The following is a 21,006-nucleotide window of genomic DNA, read 5'->3' as shown; positions in this document are numbered from 1 at the left end:
ATAATACAATTCTCGATATTTAAAGATAATTTTTGCTAGAAATAATATTCAATGAGGAATAGTTTGAATCTATAATTGAAAAATGAGAGTATAGGTTAAGATAAATTATCCAATTTTGATAAGTTGAAATGGAGGTATACCTAATGACCATAGTTATAAGACCTCGAGGCTCCAAAGAAAAAAAAATGTAAAAATCGGTAAATCATAATCAGTAGTCACTGGTAATGTTTGGCAATGCCTTCTAGCGACAATACCTAATACAGTTTATTATTTTTAAAAGGAGGTTTTTTGGAATTTCTTTTATATTTTAGTTACAGGTAAAGCAAAAATACAAGGCAGAATGTAGACTCAAGGTGTTAAGGGCATTAATCTTGGTTTACTAATTTTAGTGACGGATGGTGCATGATGTGTGCCCTACCAATATAAATTTGAATGCAATGACAACTAGTTATAGAGAACAATTCTGAGCAGAGGAACTCAATTTAATATGAGTAGAAATATAGCATTACCTCTATTTTCTTTACTTACACAGTTACACGTGTAATGTGATAAGATATCACTGATTATAAATAAATCGCTGATAATATAATGCATTATCTACTCAGTATGGATTTTTATTATTTTTAGTGATGACATTTTAAACATTTTAGTGAATGTTTAGTGTATTTTATAATCATTATTCATTATTCAAAACAAAATTTTAATATACCTAATGATTAATTTTAATAATATTACTGATATACTTAAAATTATGATTTTGATGAATCTATTAATATTTACGCTTATATTAATATCTACACTGGATACGAATCTCTTTAACTTTTATACCTTAGTTGAATTATTTATATCGAAAATATAATATACATAATAAATATTATGACTAGAATCCGAAGATTTCTAAAGTATGCGTTTAATGTGAACACATTATTATATATAGTTTTGTTGCAAGATCTGATCTCTACACCACTAATCGTTATGACGTTATAAACATTATTAAATTATGATAATTACGCCTACACTGTTCATACTGGTATTCATGTAATTGGTTTTATTGTCAAAAAAAAAAAAAAAATAATAATAATAATAAAAATAAAAATCAGTATCAAAAAACCGATACATGTTCGTGTTATAAATAACTATATTGTATGTGTGTAAAATTGTAAACTGCATCAACCCACAGGCGGAACAAGCGAGTAAAAAATGTATAAAATAAAATTTACCACTAAAAGCCAGGGGGCATGATTGTACTCTCTACTTGCCCTCTCCCTGTTTTAGACGACTGCCCTTGGACGTTGGAATGCAGTGGGAGATTAATCGGAACGCAGACCCCAACTGTGCAAAATGGTTTAATGCAAAATTAAAGAAAAATTAACTTTAAAGATTCGTGTTAGATATTTAGATCAGGAATAATTATTAGTTAATAATATAATATAATATATTAAGACATGCAAGTAAGCACAATCTTATAAGTTATTTATTATTGGAACCCTGATAATATGTTATACGTCTTTGGTTTTTAAATCAGCGTTTTAGTCCGGTTACTAAGATTGTTAAATTTATTAAAATTTCAAAAATCTATTTGTAATTAATTCTTATCATTTTATAAAATATAAATACCTATATATTGTATAAACTACACTTAATAATTTGTTTTTAATTTTTATTATAATTAAATAGTGGTTATTCAAAAATTATTTTGTAAAGAAATATCTTGAACCTGCTTTTAATAATAACTCAGTGAAATATAGAACTGTAGTACACGTGTCTCTAATGTTATTGGGTAAACAAATTTGTACTATAGGGTCATAAGCTAAAAATTATATAACGTACAGAACAAAAGTTGGTATTGTATTAATACCTAGGTTGTTTTATTCCGAGGATATTGATGCATTGATTAAAAAATCATATAAACGCGTAATGGATTTTAAATTTATTTGAGATTCCTTCTCTATAGTTTATACATCGTTTGGCAATTCCAACAAGCTCACTGATATTAATTTATAACTATTGACTTTCTAAGTATAGTATGATTTCATATTATTTTGTATACCGACTATGCTAAAATTGTGAAATGTTTGTCAAATTAAAAAATAATATTACAGATTTCACGATTTAAATAAAAATATGTTAACTACTAACTGATCGTTGAAGGTATTTAACTTCCATAAATGGTATGACGGATCAATGACATATATTGTTAACAATAAAAGTATATAAATACCTCTTAGGTAAATAACATTGGTAATAATAATTTTAAACAATTACCTATAATGGTATTAACTATGAAGTATGAGATGTATAAATAACGTAATTCATAAGCACTTAATTAGAATAATGCATTTCATTGTTTCTATTATTCCCATATTTGATATGTGTATGTAAGTTATTATTTATATTGTAATCAAAAAGTATTTTTTTATTCAATTTAAAAGATTTTATAATTTTAAAATGTTTAATCATTGAATATCAGAAAAAATTCAATCATTTGAAAATCTAACCGAAATAATAAGCTCAATTTATTGCTTTTCTGAAAAACTATTGTTGAGTTTAATATACTAGATTTCTACCTATAAAACGAATACAAAATGAAAGTAACATATTTGTACTAATAGTTATTTTTTTTTATACCGAATTCTTGTGTTCAATTTAAAGTTTTAACATTGTATTCTCGCACTTAGAAAACGTTTTAAATTGTACCTAAAGAAAACAATGAAATAGCTAATAGGTAGTAGGTACTTATAATTATTAAAAGAAATAATATTTTTTATAAATATAGAAATTTTTTATTTAGTTACCTACTGTTTAGTTGATTACGATTATTATGTTTAGGTACTAACCAAAATACAATTAAAATATTAATCAGGCGTTTTGAAAGCGTGAAAAAATTAAATTGTGATTTTAAAATAACACTTTTGGAACTTTTGATACTTTAACAGAATTTAAGATAAAAGTTAATTTTTTTTTTAATTTAAAAAATGATTAAATTAATATTATAGAAAATTAAATTGACAAAGCGAATTTTTTAATATAATTTCTATTAATTGACTTATTTAATCAATTCAAATATTAGTTCTTCAATAGAAAATTCATCTTGGATTTTATAAAATGTTCAATACATTTTATTATTTGTATTTTGTAGTGGGGTTAATTTTAATTTTAAATGTATAAATACAAATATTCAAACTGTTCAAAATTATTATTTATGATTAACATACAATGTTGATTAATTTTATCGTGTTTAATTATTGTTTAGTGATTCGATTTACATAGTTAGTAAATAATTTGTCGAATTTGTCGAATTAGTAAAATTATTATTTTATTTTTAGAACGAACCGTGTAACATGTACTTGTATAAAATATTAATACGGTATATAGAATATAGATATCTCCCAGGTATTACCTACCAATATTAGTGATTGAGCGATATGACTTTATTTTGTGTAGATAACAATAATATGATATTACCTATTTAGTTAGAGTACAGATTATTAATTCTATAATGTTAAATTTCTATTTGAAATAGGACCGTTTCAATAACGATAATAAGCCAATTGCCGCGGAATATGGTATAGAACGGTTTAGGTACTTGGTAATAATGGTATAACACACGGTTTCAAATAGGCAACTTCATATTATATTGCACGTTTAATTTAACCGGGTTTTGTATTATAAATTATAATTAATCGATCTATCATTACGAAAATATTTCCACATTTATCCGAAACGCTTTAATTAATTTAAATCGAGATTATACATTATTGGTAGATGCGTATTGTATAGCGGCCAGCGAGGTAAAGCGATTGTCATCGTACTGATACACGTATCATCGGATGTTAGCTCCAAAACACACGTTTATTACTGTTATTATTGTTACTGTTACTATGTCGTCCGTAAGTAAAACATGATGCGGTGCTTTTTTTTTTTTCTGTATACCTACATGTATTAAATTATTCTAAAGGGTATAATCAAATAAACGGTCAATGGTAGTTTCAGACGTTTAATACCGAGATTTTTACGTTTATGTTTAAATTGTATGTTCAAGTATGTTACATCATAATAATATTATGTATATCGTACACACGATATCATAACTGATCGAAGCCCGTGTGTACCACCTACCTGCAGCCTGCTTATATATTCGTGTGTATAAGATACCTACATATTATTTTTACGATGGCGACCACAGATCGCAACAGAGATAAATATTTTTAAATGTAGAGAATTATCCGCTGGAATTTTGAACACACAACACATACGCTAATCCTTCGCAAGTAGTAAGTACATAAAAGTCTCTTAACATAATTGAATATAATCATTACCTTAGCGTCAGCATGTCAATCACCTTTGGGTGATTCAGTGTACACGCCGTGTGCAGGTCCATCGGTACTGGTGCACCCGAAACAACGTAAAATAACGATTGTTGTTGTCAAATAAAACGTTATTCGCACGAATATAAAAATATATAATGCAGTAAAAATCACGGAAAAAAGTACACACCAAAACTGATCATGTTTATCGTTAACCAGGACCGACGTTTATAATATGATAGAGTATATACTATATACCCACACGTGTATGTCGGTTATAGTGTATTGTTGTTCGCATCACGATTCACGGTGAACTATCAATCAATGATAATATTGTTAATATAAGTAATATCTTATCGTTATTCACCGATGTTCAAATACACTCGACAATTGGTATTTTGTTTAAACAATTTATTTCTGTCTACCATTTTTGTTGTTTTTTATTTTTATATTGTTGCTCTATAAGCCGACCGGTCGTGTCACGCTAATTACCGGCTCTTTTCCACACAAAGCACTCCGGGCGATTCGATAATTAGGAGCAATCTCCATGCGGAAAATTTTGTTAATTTTAGATAAATTTTTTTTTATATATACCTACATAATATGTGTATCGTGTTGCGCACGATTTATTTTTTACATATTATGTATGATAGCTCGGGGAATGCTCAGAGGAATAATCTCGGATACACTATACGTACAGCATATCTTACGATCGAAGTAATTTACGCTATATAATAGGACATACATACAGCACTGCTGCTGTAAAAATATTCCCCACACGCATCAATAGACATTCTGACCACCTTGAGTTTAGTTCTTGAGAATGTTAGGGTAGAATACGCGCAGCAGAGGGGATCGCGTCTGACCCATACCGAAAGGTTCGTGTCTGTGACGAATTCGGATTTTCAAGACTTATGTTTTTTTTTTTTTTTTTTTGTCACGGAATATTGTAAGAGAGTGAATTTTTATTCCACTTACCGAGACGAACGGACCTATAGGTTTCGAATTTAAAATTTAAATTCAAAAATAATATGTAGCTATTGTTGTACCCATATGATAACTTTTAAACTATAAGATGCGAATATTCGAACGCGATATTATTTTCTTTCGTAAAAATCAAAATAATATAATATACATTTATATTAATATATTATAATATAATATATAAATATTATTTCCGAAGAAAATTATTTAAATTAAAAAAGTTAACAAATGACTTGTTGACTTATGATAATTTGTTAATCTCATAGTTTTCCTTTTGATGTTAATTATGAATAATTTTATTTTATCCTTTGTCATAAAAATGCGATTCGTTTGATGTATTGGTTCGATTTAAATATAGGTGTTATAATGAGTATCTATTATCTATTATCTTATCATATTCATATGAAAAATTAACAATATTATACTATTTATACTACAATCTGTATGATGATGATATTATTACTATATTTAATTGTTATAATATTAGTCTGAAAAATAAAAATGAAATAACGATGAAATTATGAAAGTCTGAAGTACTCCTATCTTCTATGTACCTACTTCATATCAATGTAAATAAATTAGTATATATATATAAATTTAAAGTTTTTAAGTAAATCAAACTCTACTCTGAACCATTTTTGAAATCATTTTTAATGATTTAGTAATATTTTAATATAAAATCATTCGACATTGGGTAGTCAATAGTGATCTATATCAGAACTCTTTTATCTCGTTTTGATTTTAATTTGAATATGTTCTAAACATAAACAAGTTTAAGTTTTTGAACTTTATTTATTTAAAATATTTTAATCTATATAAATATAGATATATACAATGAATAGTTATTTTAAAATTATCCTTCGAGAATATTGTATGATGGCGTACACAGAAATACACATATTATAAGTACATTGCTTGTTTATTGATTTATACAAAAGGAAATATATTTATAGTAGTTATTAGTTATAACACATAAATATTAACATTTATAACTTTTTGTGTATTTTAATCTAATATTAATTAATAAAGATTATACTCAGTCTCAGTGATTTGATGGTATTATAATATTATATTAATTTTTTATAAGTGTTATATAATTATATTATGAATAATTATGGTATTATACCTATAATATTTAGGTACTCATAAATCGAAAAACTGCAGTAGGTATAAGATAAAATCACATATGTACTTCGACTAAAATGTCTAAAACCGATATTTCTTACAATATTAACTCAGTATTTTATAATGAAAATATAATAATTAGAATTTAACTTTACTTTCATATACATTATACCTACCTACCTATTTACAGACATACAGTAAATTATGATTGTGTGTACGCAATATATAAATTATAATAATAGCATATAAATCATATTATAATACATAACTGTGTAATTGTGAAATTAATAGTTAATATCAATTTTTATGCGACGTATACACTATAGAATACTTAAACGTACGGTCTGTTATTAAATTTTGGTTATAGTATGCAATGATTATCATTGAATTCAAATCTAATACATTCATAATGAATGAAATAGTGATTTTCTCAATAACGAGGTACATTCAAAATCTAAAATTATACAGTAAAATGACTTCCCTAGTTCGTATAGGTACGTGTAATATGTATATTGTATATTTACATTGTTATGTCTGGCGTACCGGATGTATGCACTATACACCATGCCCGATATGCCACTGTATACTCCGAGCTCTAAGATGAGGAGACCAATTTGTATCTTCTTAATCGGTAGAGCCCATTTTTTCACAAAAAACTCAATATTTAAAGATTTGAAATTTTGTTTTCAAAAAATAAACTTCAATAAGCTATAATTTATTTTTTATAAATAATTACTTGTTACTATTTTTTAATACATTTTATAATTTAATGATAATAATTTATAATTTTATTACCGTACTTTTTTTATTATTTGGAAAAGTTAGTGATAACGAATGTCCTAGATCAGATTTTTTGTTTTACATAATATGTCGTTTTATAGTAATAGATTATTTTGTATTTTAATAATTCTTTACCACTTATAATGTAAGTATTATTATATAAAATAGGTCTTCTTCAATGAAATCAATTTAAGTCTATAGCTTATTTCACGTGGCCATTATGATCGGCTTGTCAGGGGTTCTCTATTAATGTTAAATTTTTACAATTTTTTTTTATACTCCTTATCAATAGTTTTTAATAATAGTAGTTGTTAATATTAAAAATATAAATATTAAATATTATAACTGTAATGTCTGAAATATAATCAGATTATTAGATAGCTATAATAATATTTTAATTTATAGATTTAATAAATCCAACAAATAATACGTAGGTGTTCATTTAGATGAATAATTTGGATATGTTTCTACTATTTCGATAAAAATAATTGTAAAATATCTGACTAAGTTAGTAAGTTTCAGAACAAACATATTTCCATTACACATTTAATTTTAGTTTTAGAAATTAAATATTCAGGAATTTCTATGATGTTAAACAATAGCTATGGGCTATGACTAAGACCATCATAAGCGTTTTTATTGGATATGATTATTTTTTATTCGATGTGTTTCTAAAACGTGTTTTTGAGAAACTTGTGTAGTCTTGTGGAGACATGATCTAAAAGTTTTTAAGGAGATATTGGCGATATCGAAATATTAATATGGACAATTTAATTTTTAAACATTTAATCAACTTTTTTATACGTAATAAATATAATTTTTTCGATGATTTCATTAGTAATAAGAATATTGAATATTCATTGTTATATTTTTCTTTGATTAACTTATACATTTTATACTAATTGTGTTTTTGAAATATTTATTTTACCAATAGATTATTTAGCAATAAATCATTTTTGTTGTTTCAATTTTTAATTTTATGATATATTTTACGATAATTATTTAGGTATTATCATGATATCACGGTTTATTGCGATTTTATGCATTATGTAATATTATCATAATGAAATAATATAAGGTTTGTTAATTTTTATTTGAATTATTATATTCTTACTGACAGTAAATTGTAAATAAAAAAAAAGGTTCACTATTGAATATTGTAGTTATTTGAAGAATTATAGGTTCTATTTCAATAGTTCAAGGTTTAACTTATTTAAAATATTATTTTTTAGTTGCATGTGTACAATAAATTATATAATTAAACAAATAAAACAAAATAAAATTTGATGTTTAACATTAGTTTAAAAACTACAAAAGTAATAAGTACATTTATCTTTAAATAAACGTTTAAATGTTATAATGTATAAATTACAATATATTTTGTGTACCTACGTTGGGTATAATACTATAATGTAAAAAGTAATAAATTAATAACTAATAACAAAATGTATAATATACCTATTATTATATGTACACATCACACTACCGTATAACGTGGCTCATATTTAAACAGGGGTTGATGTGGTTTTATCTCCCTTGTTATTTTTTTATATACTGGTAAGTATAATTAATTCCAAAGTACCTAAAACCATGGTGATCATTTATTAGTTATTTGTTTACATTTTTCCACATCGTTTCATTGTAAGATCGTAAACACTAAATATATCACTGATTCACTGCAGCGTATCAATCGTTTGTCATATTAGAATATTTAGTAAAATACGACATTATTTAGTTACCCCGGAGCTCTAAATTGTATCCTATGTTAATTTATTATTATAATCATATATATTATATAACTCAATATAAGTACGATAATAATTAGTAAAACATAAATATTTCATCAAAACCATGTATGGTATTAACATTATCTAATAGCTAGTATAAAAAGATCAATAAAAATTACAGATGGTATTAAAAACACAATGGCCTATAAAGAAAAGATTTATAAAGATAAGGTTTGATAACAGTGCCGGGCATTCGGTGGAATATAATATATTAACGGTTTTTTTTTAATGCTTCAAGCATTCAGAAACCATTTGGCTGTGTTTTTCGTAATATCTTTCCAATGATAACGCCCACGTATTATTATGCATTCCTGTTGTTCTGTCAAAAATAAAAGAGAGTATAGATACCTACCTATACCCATATAACTAGTATGTTCCGATAGAGAGCCAGTCCATGTTTCGTGTATATCCATATATATATAGCAAAACTGAAAAATAGCATTTATTTAAAAATACTCAATCATTCACTGGCCAGTGGCCATATATATATTATAATAAAAAAGTTAAGTTTAGCTCTTTGTTTCAATAAATTATAATATAGAATTCTGTATGGATGTGACTCATAGCTGTAAATAGTGTAAATATTAACAGGTCATAATGATACATGGATAAGTTTTCTATAAGATCTACAGTTTGATCGTTTAAAAATATATACGACTGAAATTTGTAAAATACAACAATATTAATGATGCTAGTGTAATATTTGCAGTTTTTACTCTCTGAAAACTCACAGCAAATTTGCGTTTAGCCTATATTATAACCAATAATCAATATCGTGTTGTTAATACTGTTATAGTGTTAGCTTTAATATTAGAGCGGATTGAACAATTATTACATTTAAAGTCTTAACCACTATCTATATTTTTATCCGCGATGGTTTTTTACAATGTTTCAATTTTCATTTAAGTTTTGAGTTTAAAAATGTTTTTAATATATTGTTGAAAGATATGCTTTAAACTAACGTACAAGATAATGTTCTTCAGTTTAAGTTATTTAAGATTGATGACATTTATTGATAAATAAATTCGTCTATAATCTGTTTTACTGTAACAACACCATACGTACCTACTATAGTCAACAATTAATTTTAATTTTTAATGTCATTTAAATTTATTAACAATAACCTCTTATTAAAACTATTGATTATAAATACTAAGTTAGTATTAAAACGTATAGATGGATATTGCAGGATATAATATGTGTTTCAATTGATAACAATTAATTTTTAAAAATAGTGTCTATTTAGCTACTTTATAATAATGTATATCATGTTAGACTTAAAATTTATAAGTAATATATTTACCCTTATTAAAACTGCATACCTATTCATTTCAATGATTAAATGGAATTATACAATTAAAATTAATTTTTGTAATTTTGTAAAAAAATATGAAACAACGAATTTAAGTTATAAGTCTATGCATTATATACCAGTATACCACGAATATGAAATATTAAAAGTTTTGAAATTTAGTCTAAGACAATATGGTATAGTGTCTTTATCAATTGTCTTGTCTGTATAAGTGAAATCAATATTATATATCGTATAGGTGTACCGTATTTATTTAATCAACCGTGTAGACATTTAGATAGTGTTAAACGTGTTTTATGTTTTATAACAAATGTCCAATAGTGTTTTATCTTAATTACACACAAAACCATGTATTTTTGGGAATACAGTGACAATATCACGCATGTCAATCAGTAGACACGCTAAAATGACATCTTCATTCAACTCACACCGAAGAATAAAAGAACCACCTACAATAATAGCAGTCTTTTGAAACTCGTGTAAATAAGGGGCACAGTATTCGGATAAAACCTGTACCTGTACGTTATTATGTATTATATATTTATATGTATGTGCAGTTATACCTACCTACATTTTTTATTTTATTTAAATATGTGTATGTCTTTTGTATTGGCACTGTCCCATCTGCAACGAGGACTACGCTTTTATATTTGAATACGCTTAAATATAATATGTATATTTATTTTTGCATTAAAAATAAAATAAAAAATCTAAATCGATTACGATTAATCAACCAAAAAATGGCAAGTTAAATTTTTTTACACTTGTTAGAATGCAAGGTAAATTTAGACTGCGCATAAAAATGAGAAACTAATAAATAATCGAACCGATTAACTCTAAAATGTTTGTATGATGGTACTTAACCGGTCACGTGTGGATACCAAATACCGGACGAACAAATGAACAAAACGAGTCTTGTACAAAAGGTTAGATGTTGAATTTCCAAACACTCGTTACGGCCTACGATTGCTGCACATATTATATATATACTTACATATATGCCTACGTGGATATACGAGTACAAATTTTCCTATTACTATGGCACCGAGTAGTACCTTATACCTATGTATGCTTGTTATTCTTATATTTTATGTATACACACCTATAATATGCGTACCTATATCGAACGATGGACATCATGCAATTGACATATTTGGGGGTTCCATGCTGGTCATAAAATAATGTTTACAATTCATTCACGATGAAACGTGAAAAAAATTGAATTTCAATCAAAATCTTTTGAATTCGGGCGACGTGATATTTGGTTAGTTTATATACATAATAGGTTTAAGAAACATATATATTATTACGATTGATAATATTTTAAGTTTAGTTGAGAGCCTTTTGAAGTATGTCCATATATTGAATATTGATATATAATATATATATATATGTGTATAATATGTGTGTGTAGTTTAATAATAAAGAAATATTTAATATATATAAAATATTCTACGTATTGCAGTATGTCAGTATATTATAAATGTTTTTTGAAATTTAATATTTCGTTTTATTTTATTTTGAGTTACCGCACTTATTATAGGCATCTAAATAAATGTATAATATATTTACGACTTATTTATTAGGAAGCAAAAAATGTGATTAATAAATTGTTAATTAATTTAAAATTATTACCACTGAAAGTGTGTAATAAATAAACCTGATCGAACACGTGAGATGTCGTGATTGATAAATACAATTTAACAAAGACATATTATCTGTAACAATATTATTATTATATAGATAATTAAACAATTAAAAAATATATTTATTTTGTGTACTTAATCAGCTTTCCAATAAATATGGTCCACATTATTATAAGATTAAAATTATCCGAGTGAACATTAATACTCGACCGTCGTCCAACTGACAACGTATTGTATAGGATACTACACTCACATATTTACCTATCGAAATGTTATTACAAAAATATATTATTTACAAATAATAAAATACCATCCAGATGCGAGCTAAAAACATCGGACATTACGTTTTGACGTCATATTAAACGGGATGTATAAACAATATTTATACTCGTAGCTGATTCTTCAACAGGCCCGGCGTGTACTAAATGCCAGACGGACAAATGAGCAAACGGGTACAAATCGTTGGATGTTGAATTTTTCCAACGCTCGTTACGAGAGTCCGTAACCCCCGGCGCGTAAGCGGCCACACGTTTCTTCACGGATTCGTACTCGAGAACCGCGTTCTGCTGCTGCTGCTACCTGATAGACAAACAACGTGTTTTTTTTTCTTCTACACAGAAAATATACGTATACTTAAGAGAGATGGGACACAAAATATTGAATAGGCACCATCTGTCTGCTGCGTGGACGACATTGTTGCCTTGTATTTATTATTTTACTTTATTATTTTTCTTCTTTTTTTTTCTATGTACATGAACGTCGCGTGCATACCGTGGAAAAAAAATCAAAATCGTCGTCGAAGTTATTACGGACGGTGCTCGCCGATGTATTTTACGATTTTTTTTTTTTCGAAAACAGAATTATATACGAAAATATCGTCGATATTATAATATTATATTGATATATAATAACTCGATACCCATGTATAACAAAAAATAAAATGTTTAATATTAAACGCGCACACGCGTATTTCGTAACAAAACATAAAAAAATTAAAAACAAAACGTCGATAATTGACGGTTTGGTCGGCACCCATAAACGTTTATTGGGCGGCGGAAACGGCGGTGGTGGCGGCGGTGGCTTCGGGGGGAGGAGGGAGCTGACTGCTGTAGTGGACCACAGGCGAAAGACAGGTGTATATCTTTCCGATCGAATTCGGCAATTATTATTATTGTTTTTATTTGGATTATGGTCGTTGATTTTTCTGATCGTTTACGATTGCCATCAGGTACACGGTTTTCGGTATTCTAGTCGTGATCGTTGTAGCGTGCGGGCAGTACGGTACACACTCGAACGCCTTACAAAAAAAGGCACATTGTGCACATCCGATTTCGCTTATAGGTTCATTATAAAAATGACGTGTTCTCCGTATTTAGCGTGGCGAATCGTCGTCGTCGCCGCCGATGGGATGTATATATGCTCGGCATAATAATAATATAATATGGTAATAATATTATGGATAATACAGCTACGACGCGTATAATGTTATAATGTTATTATTTTTTATTAATATTATTACTATACGTGCGAGAGGTATATTATGATAATAATATTACGTATACGATGATTGACGACTGTAACGCATACAGCACACACGCGCTGAAATGGAACAAATGATGCGCGAAACATTATTATTATTCGGTTATATCTGCAGTAATATGAATATTATTTTAATTCGGATGCCACTGCCGTTTCTAAAAAGATAATAATAATAATAATAATAAATAGTGCAAGATGACCGGACACAAAGCGCGGACGCACTCGCATGAATGGGCGCGAGCGCGCGGGCAAACGAACGAAACGAGCGCGGGCGCGGGCACGGCGATTCCCCCCCGTCATCAACACACACACACACACACACAAATACACACATAATATGAGCGATCCGGTGGTGGGCGAGTGGCGAACGGGGTGCAGCCATCTTGAATACCTTCAACTAGAACCCGGGCCCGTGTATATCCGAACGGCAGTAAAATACTCAAGCACCACCGCCGCCGTCGACGACGACGACCGGCCCGACCGACCGGCGCGCACTCGCTCACACTCGCATACACGCACACACACACATAGACACTCACGCGCGCAAACACCCGTGTACAACTACGGTACGCGCGCACATACTCGCACGCACACACACACACACACACGCACACGCAGGCATAGGGCCGGCGGCGGGTAATCTTGACAGGTAAAAACGGGCTCTCCGCCGCCGCGTGAACGCGAAGTCGGGTCGGCGGGGGTCGGAGGATACACACGGTTCTGACACGGGCGGGCGGGCGGCGATGAGTATGGCCGTGTGGCCGGCGGGGTTAGTGTGGAACGCGCGCAGAAGGGGGCCGACCGAAAGAATGTTTCCACTTCGGATCCGACTGAGCCGGCCGCCGCCGCCGCCGCTGATCCGACGACCGAACCAAACCAGTCTTCAGTATACGCGCACACTCTCGTCCGTTCCGTTTTGCGATACGTGCGTGGTGCAGTAGTAGTGTTATTATACCGCGTGCGTGTAATCGTCGATCTGCCGTAGTATTTCTTCAACCCCTCGCATACAGTTCAGGGGTGCGATTTTTACGAATTATCTTCGCAACGATCCGACGAGTCGTGATTTTTAGATTTTTAAATTTTTATATTTATATATAATTTTTTTTTTGTTTTTAACCGTTCGCTAGTGTTTGTGTGTGCGTATTTTTTTCGCGTGTTTGCACGTTTCAAACTCGGTTATTCTTTGCGCGTACCTACGTTTTATTCATATTAACAAATCGTATATAGTACACTCTTTTGTCGCATCGTTTCCGAACCGCAGTGATCGTCACCGTCGCCGCCGCACATGGATTACGGTAGTGCAGTGAGTGTAGTTGTTAATAAGTATGTGGTACCTAAGTGAGAGCGTTTGTACTTAGGGGCGCGCGCGCGTGAGTGTGATGACCGGGTGATACGTTGTGAAAGGGGTCATCCCTCGCACAATGTCATGGCGCGTCGCGATATGCGCGGTATTGGCGTTGATGGTAGGACCGTCGTCGGTGGCATGCGTCAACGGCGACGTGGACAACAACGCTCGGGTGCAGCTGGAGGTGTTGGAGGGTCAGCCGAGAGGCACTGCCGTCGGGCGGATACCGGTCAGGCCGGGGTTCGTGTACAGGTTCAACGAGCCGTCCGACGAATTCGTGCTGAACGCCACCACTGGCGAAATAACCACAGCGCAGATACTGGACAGAGAATCGCTGCCTAATGACCGGTACGACCTGATCGTGCTGTCCAGCCAGCCAACTTATCCAATCGAGGTGCGTATAGTGGTGGCCGACGTTAACGATAACGCACCCGAATTCCCGGAGCCCGTCATATCTGTGTCGTTTCCGGAAAGTGCGGCACCAGACAACAAGGTGCTCTTGGACACGGCCACGGACAAGGACGCGGGCGCCAACGGCGTGTCGTCCGATTACCGGATTGTTGCCGGCAACGTGGATGACAAGTTCCGGTTGGACGTCACGTCCAACCCTGGCGGCGATCTCACCTATTTGTACCTGCAGACCACCGGCAAACTGGACCGGGAGACCGTGTCGTTCTATCAGCTCAATATATCCGTTCGCGACGGTGGTGTGCCTACTAGATACGGTTATCAGACGGTCAACGTCACCATACTGGACGTCAACGACAATCCGCCAGTATTTGCGCACACGGATTACAGTGCGTGGTTGAACGAGAGCGCGCCGCCGGGTACGTTCGCGTTACAAGTGACGGCCACGGACGCTGACTTGGGCGAAAACGGTCGGATCGTATACTATTTGCCAGAAACTTCGGACACCCGGTTCCGCGTAGACCCGGAAACAGGTGCTATATACACGACGGAGGTCCCAGATTGTCCACAACAGAACTGTCCGCACACCCAACAGCCGAGAGCGTCGTGTCCGAAGAGTTGCGTGTTCACCGTGCACGCTAGAGACCACGGATCGCCTAGACAGGACGGCCGGGCGTACGTCACTATTAGCTTGATCGACGCCAACGATCATGATCCGGTCATAAGATTCCGGTACTTCCCATCGAATGCGGCGTACGCAACGGTAGATGAAAATGCGATCAACGGTTCGGTGGTCGCCGCCGTGTCTGTCATGGATCCCGACGAGGGGCTCAATGGCGAAACGACCGTAGAAATTATATCTGGCAACGAGATGAATCATTTCCGATTGGAATCGTCACAGAGCTTCTATATTGTTCGCGTTCACGGGGTTTTGGACAGAGAACAGATCAACAAATACAATTTGACCGTGTTGGCCAGTGACAAAGGGACCCCCGCCAGGATCACCATGGCATATCTGTTGATATATGTCAATGACATCAACGACCATGAACCGGTATTTGAAAAGAGTGAATACTCGTCGACGCTAAGCGAACTGTCGCCGGTGGGCACGTACGTGGCAAGCATTACGGCCACTGACGAAGATACCGGTATAAACGCGCAGATTTACTATTCAATTGTGTCGGGTAACGCTTTCGGATGGTTTGACATCGATCCGGATACCGGGCTAGTAACGCTCAAAGGACGACTCGACCGCGAACAAATGGGTGCCGCGGAGTTAAAGATTTCAGCTCGAGACGGTGGTCCTAATCCTAAGTGGGCGTACACGCAATTAAAAGTTATAGTTTTGGACGAAAATGACGAACGTCCAGAGTTTACACAGGATTTAATTGTTGTTAAAATGTTGGAAAATGTACCGGAAAATACTTTAGTAGCCATGTTGACGGCTTCAGATCACGATCAAGGTACCAATGGTAGCGTGTCATACAGTTTACATCCTGAAGTTCAGTATAAGTATAAGGGTGCATTCGCGCTCGATTCGTTGACGGGTCAATTAACTGTTAAAACACAACTCGACAGAGAAAAAGTACTAGAATATAAAATCAAAGTATTAGCCAAAGACCAAGGATCTCCGCCTAAATCGTCCACAGCTACCGTAATACTTGATGTGCTGGACGTCAACGACAACGACCCAGTATTCTACCCACAACAATATGTAGCATTTGTTGGCGACAATCATTCGACCGGCACTAGTCTTCTTACGGTGTCGGCATATGATATCGATGAAGGAGAAAACGCAATCGTTGAATACCGATTAGCTAATGGTGGCGACTCCGGTCTTTTTTACATAGACGCACGTGACGGTTCAATATATTTGAAGAGCAGTGGGGACCTAACGAAATCCTTATATCGTCTGAACGTGACAGCTGTAGATAGAGATGGTCGGAGAGCTGCTGAAGATGCATCTGTAGAAATAATAAAAAATGCTGACGAAACACTCAAGTTCGATACGAGTGAGGGATATTCGTTTCAAATTTACGAAGATCATAGTGGCCAAGAGGATCCGATTTCAAATCGACAAGTGGGTCGGGTTCGTGTTAAAGAAACTAAGGCCGATGTGGCTTATTTCATACTGAACGGTGATAATGGAAACTTTCGAGTAGATCGAAACGGAGTTTTAACGACATGGAAAAAAATCGATCGGGAAAATCAATCATTTTACAGTATACGCATAGGAGCGCGGGCTGGCCTGAAGTTTGGTACTACTTTGGTTAATGTAACTATTTTGGATGTAAATGACAATGAACCTACATTTGTAACTGTAATCGATGAAGTGGACCTTTATGAAAATACTGCCGTTGGTCAAGAATTGTGCGTAGCAAGGGCTAAGGACAAGGATGTTGGGTTGAATGGCCGGGTAACTTACCGATTGGTATCCAAACCTGACAGCCTGTTTCGTATCACCGAATCGTCCGGAATCGTGTATCTACATAAGCCGGTATATACAGCCCCAGGCACTGTACTAGCCGCCGAAATTATGGCCACTGACTCCGGCAATCCCCCACTTAGTGCCAAACATGTAGTTCTATTCACTATTCAAGATGTAAATGACCACACTCCTGTATTCGATCAAACTTCATACGAATCTTCACTTTCCGAAGCTACCGCCGTTAATAGTAGATTTTTCGGTTTAAGAGCTACGGACGGAGATTATGGTTCCAATGCTAGATTATCATACGCAATTGAAGAAGGAAACGCGGAAGGAAATTTTGGAATTTTTCCGGACGGAATGTTGTACATCAAACATCGTCTGGACAGGGAAAGTAGAGATTATTACGCACTTTCTGTGGTAGTCCGAGACGCGGGCACACCAGCCCGTAGTTCATCTGTCGTGGCCATCGTGCACGTTACCGATGAGAACGACAATAAACCGGAATTTGCCAATGTCACGTTCGATTTTCGCATTAACGAAAATGAACCCGCCGGTACATTTGTGGGCAAATTATCGGCATCTGACCGGGACACGGGTCGAAACGCTGAATTGACATACTCTCTGATAAATTGTAAAACGGACTTTTTAATCGACCCGAAAAACGGGTTCATCCGAACTCAGCGAGAATTTGACAGGGAACAGTTGATCCGGGCTACAGGCCAAAATGTTATTACATTGGAAGCTACAGTTTCAGACAACGGAAAACCTCCACTTTATGATAAAACTAAGGTAAACGTCTACGTTAACGACGTTAACGATAATCGACCACGATTTTTCCGACAACCCTATCGAGTACAAGTGTCAGAAGGGTCACCAGTCGGTACACACGTGTTGCGGGTGTACACAACTGACGAAGACGACGGACAAAATGGTGCTGTGCATTACACTATGGAGGATGGAGATGATGACAAGTTTAGAATTGATAATGGAACTGGTATGATTACAATCAACGCGCTTTTGGACAGGGAGTCGCGCGCATTGTATATGTTGCGAGTTACTGCACACGATAACGGTACGACAGTGCAACTTAACGCTTCGGCAACAGTTACCGTGGAAGTGTTGGACGATAACGACAACCCGCCAAAATTCGAGTCTCCACTGTCGGGCGTGTCAATTTTTGAGAACGCTACGGTTAACACGGAGTTAGTTCGATTCCGTGCTACGGATCCAGATTTGGGGGTTAACAGTGAAGTTCGGTATTCTATAGTATCTGGTAATCGACGAGATACATTTCATATCGACACCATTACCGGAGTATTGTATTTGCACAAACGACTTGATTACGAAGACATTAGCGCATACGTATTAAATATTTCGGCTTACGATAATGGCAACCCGAGGCTGTCATCCGCGCTAGCTTTCCACGTGACTGTTTTGGACTGTAACGACAATCCGCCTCAGTTCCCGAGTACGGCCATAGTACGACAAATTATTGAAAATCTCGAACCCGGCACGTCCATAGTGCATGTAGTCGCCGACGATCCAGACTCAGATTTAAATGGTCTAGTACACTACTCTATTACACAACAACAGCCGGATAACGATAGACGAAGTTTTAAAATAAACGAAAAGACGGGCGTGATTAGCACCGTGCTACCCATCGACAGGGAATATGTGGATACGTATAGACTGACCGTCACGGCAATTGACCAAGCCATGCCAGTGGAAACTCGGTTGTCGGCCGAAAAAACAGTGACCATCATAGTGGATGACGAAAATGACAACGCTCCCGTGTTCGTTTCTGTGGATACCGGGCTCATACGAGCCAAGCACGCCGGTGCGCCTATCATGCATGCACTGGCTAGGGACATTGACACCAGTACAAACGGCCTAGTCACCTACGAAATGGTGGGCGGTGACTCGGAACTATTTTCCATACACCGGACATCGGGAGCGATCAGTTTGCGCCGCGAGTTGACCCGGCCTGAAAGGTCGTACAAGCTGACGGTGCGCGCCACAGACGAGGCGGTGCAGTCGGAACGAAAGTCGACCGACGCCTACATCACTTTATTAACGGACACCGATGGCGTTGATAAGCTGGCTGACCTGAGGGACTACGAAGGGTCCGTGTACGAAAACGAACCGGTGGGCACGAGCGTGCTGAGGATGGACCCGTTGCCCGGGCAAATTGAATACTACGTGGTGAACGTGACCGGGTTCAACGGGCGGCAGGCGGATCGGATGTTTTCCGTAGACGTTAAACTGGGCGTGCTTTACACGGCCGCGATGCTGGACAGGGAGGGTGGCGCCGACCAGTACGTTGTGCACGTTTATGCTACTAACGTTGGATCGCAGACACCGAAAACCGGTCACATTCAGGTATTTTTTTTTTTTATTCTACAACTTCTCCTTCTCCTCTTTTCTGCTGCTCTTCTACTCCGCGTCTCGGCGTCCGAAACTTTATCATTATTGTTATTATTGTTCGCTTACTATATGATTTATTCGATTCGCTAGGCTGCAATTAGCTAGGCATTCCGGATTTTGGTAGACCGCGGTGAGTTCAAAGTGTATCAGTAGTAGTTGACGAGTTACCTATTCCCGTGGTGTGTGTAGGGGACGGGCACAGGGGGTCCGCTGCTAAAGTCTTGAAATTTGGTTGGAACAATGGAATGTACGTAACACGCGAACCTCGTCTACTGTGCAAGAAAGTATTGTATGCTCGACGGAGAGAGAGAGTCGAGTGGGACATAATTGTTTTTATGTCATTTCTCATTACGCGAGTTTTGTTTTATATAATATCGCCAATGAGTTTGCATCGTATTTAGAAATTTCTTTTTTTTATACGATTAACCATACTTAATAAAATATTTTAAATTATTATTATTATTTTAAGAACGTTTTAATCCAAGGGTTTTATTTTTTTTTCGTTTTTTAAGTTGTGTTCAATAAATCAATTATAATACGTGTTTAAATTTCAAAAAAAAAATAAATATAATATAATAATATTAGCTAATAATTATATAAACATTTGCGAAAACTTGGATGTTAAAAATAAATATTTATTAAGAACATATAAGTCGATTATTACTCGTAACAGTGTGTTATTTTATACAAATAATATTACATTGATGTATTTTTGTTATAGTAAAATTATCTTTTTACGTTTGTAGGAGGATATTGTGTATTCATGTATTTCTATTTGTTTAACATTTGAGTACCTATTATTATACTTTCAGTTTCTTATTTAAAAAATAATACGTTTACCTTTCCTCCGAAATCCGTTTTATTTACATTGTACGGAACGGAACAGGTAATACGGTTTTACTGGGCCGACAAATACAT

At 34.1% G+C, this 21,006-nt stretch overlaps 2 protein-coding genes across 4 annotated transcripts in view; one reads left to right on the top strand and one right to left on the bottom strand.

Annotated features, from left to right (window-relative positions):
- The window catches only part of LOC132919413 (ankyrin repeat and SAM domain-containing protein 3-like), a 60,845-nt gene that overhangs the window by 13,484 nt on the left and 26,355 nt on the right, over positions 1 to 21,006 (bottom strand). The window contains exons 1-2 of one of the 3 annotated variants that reach the window (XM_060981000.1): positions 4,320 to 4,642; positions 1,221 to 1,332 (exon numbers count right to left, since the gene is read on the bottom strand). The exons of 1 other annotated variant lie outside the window; for it this stretch is intronic. Coding sequence is in view for 1 of the 2 variants with exons in the window: in XM_060980999.1 (XP_060836982.1) it covers positions 4,320 to 4,381 (62 nt within the window). In the remaining variant the exon portion in view is untranslated. Of the gene's footprint in view, positions 1 to 1,220; positions 1,333 to 4,319; positions 4,643 to 21,006 lie in introns of those variants that run through there. One more of the 3 variants, XM_060980999.1, reaches the window with a different exon arrangement.
- LOC132919412 (cadherin-related tumor suppressor) overlaps positions 14,358 to 21,006 on the top strand; it is a 38,555-nt gene continuing 31,906 nt past the window's right edge. Inside the window, exon 1 of the mRNA XM_060980998.1 lies at positions 14,358 to 20,043. Coding sequence (XP_060836981.1) covers positions 14,902 to 20,043 — 5,142 coding nt within the window. The 5' untranslated portion in view covers positions 14,358 to 14,901. The remainder of the gene's footprint in view (positions 20,044 to 21,006) is intronic.

Source organism: Rhopalosiphum padi, chromosome 2, assembly GCF_020882245.1.
Source record: "Rhopalosiphum padi isolate XX-2018 chromosome 2, ASM2088224v1, whole genome shotgun sequence".
NCBI lineage: Eukaryota > Metazoa > Arthropoda > Insecta > Hemiptera > Aphididae > Rhopalosiphum > Rhopalosiphum padi.
Note: the sequence above shows the minus strand (reverse complement) of the source record. Positions and strands in the feature narration are given on the sequence as shown.